The 10,135-nt window shown below is 58.9% G+C and overlaps 1 protein-coding gene across 5 annotated transcripts; it reads left to right on the top strand.

Moving 5' to 3' along the window:
• The first annotated feature begins 1,473 nt into the window (after positions 1–1,473).
• On the top strand, positions 1,474–9,438 carry GRB7 (growth factor receptor bound protein 7). Of its 5 annotated transcripts, none has more exons than XM_079132917.1 (15): positions 1,474–1,670; positions 5,329–5,527; positions 5,618–5,768; positions 5,892–6,048; positions 6,172–6,293; positions 6,386–6,463; positions 6,696–6,833; positions 7,065–7,175; positions 7,399–7,497; positions 7,740–7,820; positions 7,931–8,047; positions 8,214–8,274; positions 8,403–8,490; positions 8,608–8,701; positions 8,914–9,438. In XM_079132917.1, exons 2-15 carry the CDS (start codon positions 5,376–5,378, stop codon positions 9,058–9,060), a joined length of 1,596 nt encoding a protein of 531 aa, XP_078989043.1. In that variant the 5' UTR covers positions 1,474–1,670; positions 5,329–5,375; the 3' UTR covers positions 9,061–9,438. The 5 variants fall into 5 exon arrangements, with proteins under 5 accessions (XP_078989043.1, XP_078989040.1, XP_078989039.1 ...); XM_079132914.1 differs by having other exon boundaries at positions 1,532–1,670; positions 5,868–6,048; XM_079132913.1 differs by lacking the exon at positions 1,474–1,670 and adding an exon at positions 1,732–1,939 and having other exon boundaries at positions 5,868–6,048.
• The last annotated feature ends 697 nt before the right edge of the window (positions 9,439–10,135 follow it).

The raw sequence follows: 10,135 nt of genomic DNA, 5'->3' as shown, positions 1-10,135 counted from the left end.
GTCTGGCCTCTGCCCACCACTCCTGTCAATCTGGACAAACAGGACAGATAGCTCTCAGACCCGGTTTGTAGAACAGCCACCTGAGGGCTTGTCAATACCACGCATTCCTGGGACTCTGCCCCAGAGATGGAGATTTAGTAGCTGGGGAGGCCCAATGATCTGTTTTTCTCAGAAGCCTAGGAGCCATGAAGACCCGTGGTCCCAGGCTACCCTTTCAGAAGCACAGTTGCTTTTCTCCACACCTGCTCAGGCTAACCTGTGTGGCCTCTTTCCCCTCTCTCCCCACCATGTCAGTTTTTGCAGGTTGTGTCCCCTCCTGCCAAGGGCATTGGCACTTCTCTGCTCAATTGTCATTTCCACAGAGAGGGCTTCCCTAAGTCCCTGTGTGAACCAGTCTCAGCATAGTTGTCACCTTTCATTTCTTATTTGTGAGACTGTTTGGTAGGTCTCCCTAACTGGGTTGCACCTAAGGGTGGGGTTTGTTTTTGTTGCATGTACCAAGCATGGGGCTGGCTTATGGTAGGTACTTAAAACAGCTGACTACATGAGTGAGTGAATTGTCTGCTCTACCTCTGATCAAGCTGCTCTGTGGCCTGGGTGCTCTTGCTGCTCCCCCACTGCTTTTCTTGGCCCACTCACACAACTTTTTCAAGGAAAATTCATTTTGGAGAAACTCGAGGCTGGAGCCACTTCCCCGTGCTCCCCCAGGGCAGACCTCTTATCACCCCATGGATTGTTTGTTTTCTCAACTGTAACCAACAACGAGCTGGGAGGTGGCCCCTGCCTTGGATCATGGCTACCCGGCCCCTCTCCCCTGTGTTTTTATCTAAGGCTGAATGAAAAAGCTAGAGTATTACTCTAACAGGAGTTGCCTGCGGCCGGGCCAGAGCTTTCTACAGATCGCCGTGGCCCCTCCCGCTGTGCGACCTGCCTGACCCTTTCGATTAAAAATAAAAATAAATAAATAAATAAAAGGTGAGACCTGGACTTTGCTCAGAGGGAGGGCAAACCTTGGGTGCCTCTAAGGGGCCGGGGTGCAGCCTGGGTGGCCAAAATGTAATTGGAGGTCAAGGGGCAGGACCGGTTGCTGGACACCCCTTTGGTGTCTCTTTTTCTGAGTGCCCTTTGCCCTAAGGGGTGGAACCCAAAGCTGCCGACGGGCCCCCTAGCAAGGCCAATGAACTGACCAGCATTGGGAAGGGGCGTGGGGAAGAGTGAGCAGGGCCGTTTCCCCTTATCTTCAAGTCCCTAAAACCAGGTAGTCACGTCTCTTGAACTTCGCTCTCCAGGCTGTTTTGTTCGACCGTCTTCCCCGCCTCTCCCCAGGTACTTGACCCTCCCCTGGCACCTGCTGCCAGGCTAGGAAGGGCAAAAACAATCCCAGTCGCGTAGTGTCTGGAGTCCCCGCCCCTCCTCCTTTGCTTCCTCCTCCCGGGCGCCTCCCTAGGCCCCGCCCCCACCTGCCCAAGATAATTTTAGTTTCCCTGGGCCTGGAATCTGGACACGCAGAGCTCCCGCCTCCTCCCCCGACTTCTACGTCCAAAGTCGGGACACTATCCGACCACCCGTAGAGAAGCCGGAGTGTTTTTGTAATCAAATTCAGGTACCTGGGGTCCCTAGACAGAGCCAGACTGTGACCCGGTGTCCTGCTACTGCTGGGGCTCGTTCAGGTAAGCGGATCGAGATCTGTCTCAGGACAGCCTGCTCCTACCCCCCAACCCTGCAGCACTAGGGCCCCAGGCTGTGCCCTTTTCAGTCGGAGCTGGCCGGCTGCCCAGGTGGGTGGACAGACGGCCGCCTGGCTCTCCCCCTCTCCTTCCCCGCTTGGTGATGTCAGGCCAGGGGCGGGGGTGAGGGGGAAGGACAGGTAGTTAAGGGCCTGACGTCTTCCTCCCCAAACCGGTGGCTCCAGCCAGGTATTCCGACGCCCAGGGTCCAGGTAAGGACCAAAGTGGGCACTTCATCTTGGGGACGGGATGCAGGGCAGGTCTGGGCTCCGCATGGGAAGATTCTTTCTCCTGCTGTGTTACCCTGCGGCCTCCCAATTTCTCTTTTCCTCCCATCTCCCATTCGTCCCCCCCCCCCCCCCCTTTTCATTTCCCGCCCTCCGCATTCCCTCCTTCCCTCCCCGCCGGACACACACAAGCCAGTCGATGCAGATGGGATGTGAGATCTCGGAGTGGTTCCTCTAGGAGGCTCGTTTTCCCGCGGAAACGAGCCCTTCCCCACCTACCGAGAAAGAGCTGGAAAGGGGTCCAGATACCGAGATGGCCCTCCCTCCCTTGCTCAGTCCAACTGACCTCAGTTTGTGTTACCCCAAGTCTCTACTAAGATGCCTCAGCGGGCGGGGTGGGGGGCACCTTCGAATTTGGAGGGCAGCAAAGGAGAGGGATTTTCCAAATCACTGAAGCGCCATCTCTCCTCATTGTATTCCCCGGTCGGGAACACAGCGTACTGCCCGCGATGGAAACGTGGGACCGGGCCCGGGGTCCCGCCTGGCTTCTGAATGAAGAGATGGATGCTGGGGGTTACAGTGCAGTGGGGCCCGTGGAGGGTGTGTGAGTGGGGGGCAGGTGGTTTTGTTTGATGAGAGTGGGAAAAGACCCAGCTTGGGGTCTGAGGCTGGCGGGTTGGGGACACAGAATGCACCTGTGGACTAGGTAGTAGGGTCCCCCAATCCCTCTGTCCTCCAGAAATGCCCCCGGCTTGCCAGGCCTGGACTCTGCGCTACCTTTTTCCCCAGAGGTCCTGTTGTGTGCGTGTTGGAGGGGGGAGAACCTCCCTGAAGGCAAAATAATGATTAACTCCACAGGGGACGCTTTAGCATTCTTCCCAAATTAAACTTTAAAAGAGCTGCCCCCCTCTCTCCCATTGGGTGTTTTTTCCAGAGAGTCAGTGGGCGGGGCCTCGGTGTCCTGGGCCCGCCCTCGACTGCGGGTCATCTAGGGGTTTCCCACCTCCTCACCTGGACCCTGCACCGCCCCCCCCCCCGCCAAGCCCCGCCTCCAGTAAATCCCCGAGGGGCTGGCCTGCAGTCCTGGGCCCGACCCCGACCTCCTGCCCCTCAGGTCCCAGCACAGGCCTGGCCCTGCCAGCCCCTCCCCACACCCTGGGACGGTGGCCCTGTTTTCTGTTTGCCCTAAACACTGGGCCTCGCCACCCGCCCTTGGGGCCCGCCAGGTGGGGCAGGATTCAGGAAGTAAACACGGCGGCTGCGAGGGTAGGGAGGAGGGTGGGGTTGGAGCCGCTGGGGCAGGAGAGGCAGTTGGGGAAGCCCTGGTTTGTAATTGCGGTGATGGGGGGACAAATTGATTTTGGGGACCGGTCTCTCCAGCAAGCTTTGCTGAGACCCCAGTCAGAAAGCTTCAGACCTCTTGGGAGGGGTCGCCTCCTCCCACCTCTTCTCTTTGATCAGTACTGTCCCATTCTCCCCATCCTTGGGAGGGTCTGAAGGGCAGGCTGGGTGGAGGGATCCCCTCCTGGAGGTCGCCCGGCCCCCGCCTTGAATCTACTTCCCCGCTCGCCACTGTTGGTCCCTCTTTGGGGAAGGAGCAGCCGCCGCAGGGGATGGGGCCCTGAGCGTTGGTGTTCGAGTGCTAGTGTCTGGTGACCTGGATGGTGGTGTTTCTTACCCTTGCTGGTCCTGGTAGGACCCGTACTGCACCAACTCTCCCAGGCTCCCTGGGACCTTTCACCCCGCCTGCCAATCTGCCCACTTGGGTATTTTGACTTTTCAGTCCTGCTCCTGTGGTAACTGCTGGTCAGGACACTTAGAACGTGTTAGGAGGAACCTCATGCCCAGGGTGATGCAGAAAAGCCCCTGGGCCGGATATGACCTCCTCAGCCCTATGGGTTATCCACTGTGAAATGGGAGCCTGCTGGGCCCCAGACCCATGGTAGGAAAATCTGGGCGCCCCTCTGGGTGGAGGTAGAGGGGCTACACGAGGAGATGAGCTCCATTCCAGACAGGCCTCTGTAATCCAGGCCGGGCATTTCCTCTCACCTTCCTGGGCAAGTGGGCTTGTGGCTGGGTGGTGGCTGGGGACTGGGAGGTGGGCAGATTGCTGCGGTCCCACCTGGACTGGATGTAGGCCAAGGGTGGGGAGGAGGAGGTGATGTCAGAGAAGCCTCAGGCCGGCATCCTCCTTCTCCCCATCCTGTTCCTTCCAGGGCCTCCCCCATCCTCCCAGGCTACCTGTAGATTGGGGATGGCAGGGGGCAGGGTTGTTTGTGTTTCTCTTAAGCCAGGAAGTTGTGTGGATGAGTCAAGGTTGAATGTAGAGCCTCCAGCAGTGCTGTCCCGCCCCACCCTGACTCACCTGTCCCCCAAAGTCCCTCGTGCCCTCACTGAACGGCCAGGTGCCTGCCCTATGGGAGGTGGCAACCCTGAGTGCCCCCCAAAGCATCATAGTACTGGTCCAGTGTCTGGAGAGCATTCTCCTAGTCCTCTCAGGTCTCCACGCAGCCCAAGGCTCTGCTTGGTTTCTGCAGAAAGGCCGGCAGTACTGCCTCTGCCACCAGGGGCATCTTTGCCCCTTTCCTATCCTTAACACCTGAGGGTGCTAAGACGGATGAGACTGGCTCAGCCTGGGAAGCGCGATGCTCCATGCCCTCAGACCAGTGTGGGTAAGACAGGTGCACACTAACTGTGCAGAGGCCCTAGCACAGCCCTGAGAGGGAGCCATTCAGTCTGAGTGTGGAAAATCCAGGAAGACTTCTCAGAGGACGTGGCTCTAGCACTGAGGATACTGGAAAGAGTTGGGCAGGTCGAGGGGTCTGGGGAGGGCACACAGGTTTAGGGAGTGCTGGGACGAGGGCCCCCAGCTAGACCTTCCCCTCCCACCACAGCTGAACCACCCTCCTGCCCTCCGGTTCCTGTCCTTTTCCAACTTCTCCCCTTCTGTGTATCACTCATCACTTGGTGTTGCCACAACAGGCTTGGCAACTGGGTCTGGCAGGGAAGTGCTGGAAAAACCCGGGGCAGAGCCGTGCAGAGTGAGTGTCCCACACTTGGAGGTGTAGGGGTGGCCTTTGCCCTGACTCTGCACTGAGTCCCTGACAGTCTGTGGGGTGTGGAGTCGGTCGCTGTTGTTTCAGTGGGACCCTCTTAGCTCTTCCACTGAATGACTTTGGCTGGAAGAGCACTGGACTCAGAGTCCAAACACCTGTCCTTAGGGGCATGAAGGCCTCCTTCTCTGGGCCTCAGGGCCCCCTTTTAGAAAATGGGGCTCATTCTGTCCTCAGGGCTCTGGGGAACTCCATTTAGAAGGGGACCCTGCCAGCTCTGTGAGGTCAGCAGGCCTTAGTTCTCTTGGCCCCTCTCCCCAGGACAAGGCACACAAGCAGCTGCATTCAGACCCTGTCACTCAGATGTCATGGAGCTGGATCTCTCTCCACCTCATCTCAGCAGCTCCCCAGAAGAACTGTGCCCAGCCCCGGGCACCCCCCCTGGAACTCCCCCACCCCCTGAGGCCCCTTTGCCTGGGGAGGTGAAGAGGTCCCAGCCTCTGCCCATCCCGACCAGCAGGTACAGTGGAGGGAAGGGGCTGGGGAGGGCCTGCTGGGGACATCAGCACCTGATAGTACACGGGGGCTCCTTGCCCTCCTCTTGCCGCAGGAAACTCCCAGAGGAGGAGCGGCAGGCGACCTCTCTACCCTCCATCCCAAACCCCTTCCCTGAGCTCTGTAGCCCTCCCTCACAGACCCCCCTTCTTGGAGTGCCCTCCAGTGCAAGGGGTCTGCTACCTCGAGATGCCAGCTGTCCTCATGTGAGTTCTGGGAAAGGAAAGGCAGGGATGGGGGTGCCCTGGACCCAGGGTGGAGCTGGGCACCTCGGCCAGGGGTCCCACCCTTTGCCCTGCCTCAAGTCATCCGCAGTTCCTGGGGTGCAGGTGGTGAAGGTGTACAGCGAGGATGGGGCCTGCCGCTCTGTGGAGGTGGTGGCGGGCGCCACGGCTCGCCACGTGTGCGAGATGCTGGTGCAGCGAGCACACGGCCTGAGCGACGAGCACTGGGGGCTGGTGGAGTGCCACCCCTGCCTGGCACTGGGTGAGTTGGGGCGTGGGAGCCGCACAAGCCAGGATGCGAGGCCTCACATTTTGGGCCAGGCTTGGCTCACCTGGGAGGCCTGGTTAATCTCCGCTAACCACTGCTTTTTGCCCTTGACCCCAGAGCGAGGTCTGGAGGACCATGAGTCCGTGGTGGAAGTGCAGGCAGCCTGGCCCGTTGGTGGAGACAGCCGCTTCGTCTTCCGGAAAAACTTCGCCAAGTACGAACTATTCAAGAGCTCCCCAGTGAGTGTATGAGAGGGGACTCTGGGCGCTGGAGCACCCCGATCCTCAGCCTGGACCCCTGAGCCCTGACCCCTGCTCCCTTTCTCCCCTAGCACTCCCTGTTCCCAGAAAAGATGGTGTCCAGCTGTTTGGACGCACACACAGGTGTATCCCACGAAGACCTCATTCAGGTGAGAGGATCGCCCACTTTGCCACGTATTCCCAACTCTCCCAAATCACCCAGGGTTTCCCTGCCTGAAGCCTGTGCCTCCCCTTTATGTGACTGTGGACAAGTCACCGTCCTTACCTGAGCATCAGTTTCTCATCTACTGAATGGGACGATAGGTGCAGACTGAGCACCTCCCCACAGGGCCGGAGGGGAGGGAAGAGGACGAGGCCTCTCACCCTGTGCTCTCTCCTCAGAACTTCCTGAATGCAGGCAGCTTCCCCGAGATCCAAGGCTTCCTGCAGCTGAGGGGCTCAGGTCGCAAGCTGTGGAAACGCTTCTTCTGCTTCCTGCGCCGGTCTGGCCTCTATTACTCCACCAAGGGTACCTCCAAGGTGAGGTCATGAGGGTGCCAGTCCCAGCCCCTCAACTACCCATTCCCTGTTGGAACTCCTGGACCCTCCTCCTACCCAGGCCCTGGACCCTCAAGTTAGGCTTTGCCTCTATTTGCTGTGTGACCTCGGGTACTTCCCTGCCCTTCTCTGGTCCTGAAATCTCATCCGGCTTGGAGACAGTAATAGGGAGACGTGATCTGCCTCTACCAAGTCCTGCTTATTCATGCTCAGGATCCAAGGCACCTACAGTATGTGGCAGATGTGAATGAATCCAATGTGTATGTGGTGACCCAGGGCCGAAAACTCTACGGGATGCCCACGGACTTTGGCTTCTGTGTCAAGGTGATGACCCTGGCCTGGTCCTGGGGTGTGGGGGCAGGGGTGGTCAGGATCTACTTTGACATCAGGGCCCTACCTAGGGCCTCTGAGCTCCATCTTGGGTACCCACACAATTCTCTCCATAATCTGCACTGCTGGAGACTCCTTGGGTCTCCATGGGACATCCGAGGACAGGTATCTGGTTCCAGCGGCAGATACGGGACCAGTCCATTTTCTCTCTCCGCAGCCCAACAAGCTTCGAAATGGCCACAAGGGGCTTCGCATCTTCTGCAGTGAGGATGAGCAGAGCCGTACCTGCTGGCTGTCTGCCTTCCGTCTCTTCAAGGTGAGGCCCTGAGAGTGTAGGGAGTGCAGATCCTGCCTGAGGGGTCCCTAGTATGGGGGAGCCCTCTGGAAGTCTCCTGGATGAGGAGGGCATCACCACCTTGCTCTTTGAGAACCTGAGTCTGGCTTTAGGAGGCTTCTAGCCAAGAGCAGAAACAACCCTGCTCCTGAGGAGCCCTGGTTTGGGAGGTGCCAGTTCTCAGACCCTCTTGACCTCAGCCCTCTTTCTTTCCCTGCCCTTAGTACGGGGTGCAGCTGTATAAGAATTATCAGCAGGCCCAGTCGCGCCACCTTCGTCCATCCTACCTGGGTTCCCCGCCCTTGGTGAGTGTACCCAAGGGTGTTGGGTGGGGGTGGGGGTGGACACCCAGGCCCTGGTTCAGAGCAGTTGTTCTGACCCATCCCCTCCCCTCCCCATCCTGTTCCATCTCCAGAGGAGTGTCTCAGATAATACCCTGGTGGCCATGGACTTCTCGGGCCATGCTGGGCGAGTCATCGAGAACCCCCGGGAAGCTCTGAGTGCGGCTCTGGAGGAGGCCCAGGCCTGGAGGGTGAGGGGCCTGCATCCATCTGCATGTTTGTGTGGGGACCCTTCTCCATAGGGGTTTTCATGGAGTGAGAAGAAAGAAGAGAGGGGCTGGGGAAGGTCCCCCAGCTGGGGGTTGCCAGGTTACGCTCCCAACCATGCCCCAACTCCCCATGTCCCCTCCACTGCAGAAGAAGACGAACCACCGCCTCAGCCTGCCCACCCCGAGCTCAGGCACAAGCCTCAGTGCAGGTGGGTGATGACCCAGAGCCCTAGGGATGGGCGGGGGTGGGGGGGCTGCCGAAGCTTCTCTGAGCATTCCTGGTGGAATGGGGATCCCCTCCCCTGAGTGACAGCCCATCCACTTCCCCCCACTCCAGCCATCCACCGCACCCAGCCCTGGTTCCATGGACGCATTTCCCGTGAGGAGAGCCAGCGGCTCATTGGGCAGCAGGGCCTGGTGGATGGGTAAGGGCAGGGTTGGGTGGGGCTCAGACCCTCAGGGACCAGAGACCCTGGGATCACAGACCCTGGGGCAAGGCGGCAACCACGAATCCTCAGTAATGCTGCCCTATTTCCCCGCAGCCTGTTCCTGGTCCGGGAGAGTCAGCGAAACCCACAGGGCTTTGTCCTCTCCTTGTGCCACCTGCAGAAAGTTAAGCACTATCTTATCCTGCCAGTGAGTAGCCCCCGTTGTTCCTGGATTCCTGCAGTGGGGAACATAGGACTCCCAGCGGCCCGTTTTCCTCATCAGTGTCCCATAAGGAGTTCCCCAGTCCCCAGTCTGTCTCCTTTCTCCCTGCACAAAAAATCAGGGGCCTCAGCCCTGGCCCAGGAGGCAGCTCCTGACCCGGTGCCCTCCCTGACCTTTTGCCTCTGTGCCGTGCCCAGAGCGAGGACGAGGGCTGCCTGTACTTCAGCATGGACGACGGCCAGACCCGCTTCACCGACCTGCTGCAGCTCGTGGAGTTCCACCAGCTGAACCGCGGCATCCTGCCATGCCTGCTGCGCCTCTGCTGCACCCGCGTGGCCTTCTGATGGCCACCCTCGCCCAGGCCCGTCTCAGCTCGGCATCAGGCGACCCGCCATACCAACCAAGTGGACTCGGGGGGTGCGGAAGGTGAGGTGGGGTGATGGACAATCGAGGGACTTCCCCACTCCAGCTTTCCCGTTTCTTTACCTCCCTCAGGCAGAAGATGCCCCTGCCCTATACACCCTCCACCCTTTTCCCCAAGGGGAAGCACTTGGAGGCCCTCTCCCCTTCTGGAGCTCCTGGGGCACTGCTCCGGGGCAGGGCATTCTGAGAAAAGTGGGGAGAGCCCAGCTGGTCTCATGCCCTGCACCTCATACAGACTGAGAGGCCAGTCAGTCTTCTGTGTTTTATACTTGTGACAATAAAGGTTATTTTTTGATACACCCATGAGTTCCGTTTGGCAAGATCTGGCTAGTTAGTGTCATGAAGGGGCCCAGAAGAGGCAGACACCGGCGATGACCTTGGTGAAGGGGTCAGATGGGCAGAGGCCACATCCTGGCCTGTCTGGATGTTTCTTGAGGGAGGGCAGGGGCAGGGGTGGGTCATGATTATCTGAGAGTCTCTGTGCTCATCAGGGAGCCTGGCATACTCTGGGTGCCTAATAATTGCTTGTCAAGTTAATGAATGGATAACAAGGGAGGGACTATCGTCCAGGTTAGATATCCTGACAGCGTAGAACTACACAAGTGACCCTAACTGGGCCTGGGAACTGGAAATGAGTCCATAGTACCCTTGTCTTCGGCTGGTAGGACATTTTGAGACACGGCTGTTTCTCCAGCACTAAGGCCAAGACAATGGCTCCATGACTTCCTTCTGCTGCCACTGCCTCTCCCGCAACCCCCACCCAACCCCAGATCTGCTTTGTCCTTACAATTCCACCTCCTCCAGAAAGCCACAGACGTGCAGTCCCACAGCACCCAGCCCTGAGTCTGGCTCCCTTCTCCAGCCCATCCCTCAACACCCAGAGTGATCATTCCAAAATGTAAACCTGCCAGCTGTGCAGCCAGTTCAGGTGTTTGGGCAAGAGTTTTCTAGCCAGAGCTCTCACCTGATGGGAACTTCGTAATGAGCATATCCGAC

Source organism: Sciurus vulgaris (assembly GCF_902686455.1).
Source record: "Sciurus vulgaris genome assembly, chromosome: 3".
Classification (NCBI taxonomy): domain Eukaryota; kingdom Metazoa; phylum Chordata; class Mammalia; order Rodentia; family Sciuridae; genus Sciurus; species Sciurus vulgaris.
Note: the sequence above shows the minus strand (reverse complement) of the source record. Positions and strands in the feature narration are given on the sequence as shown.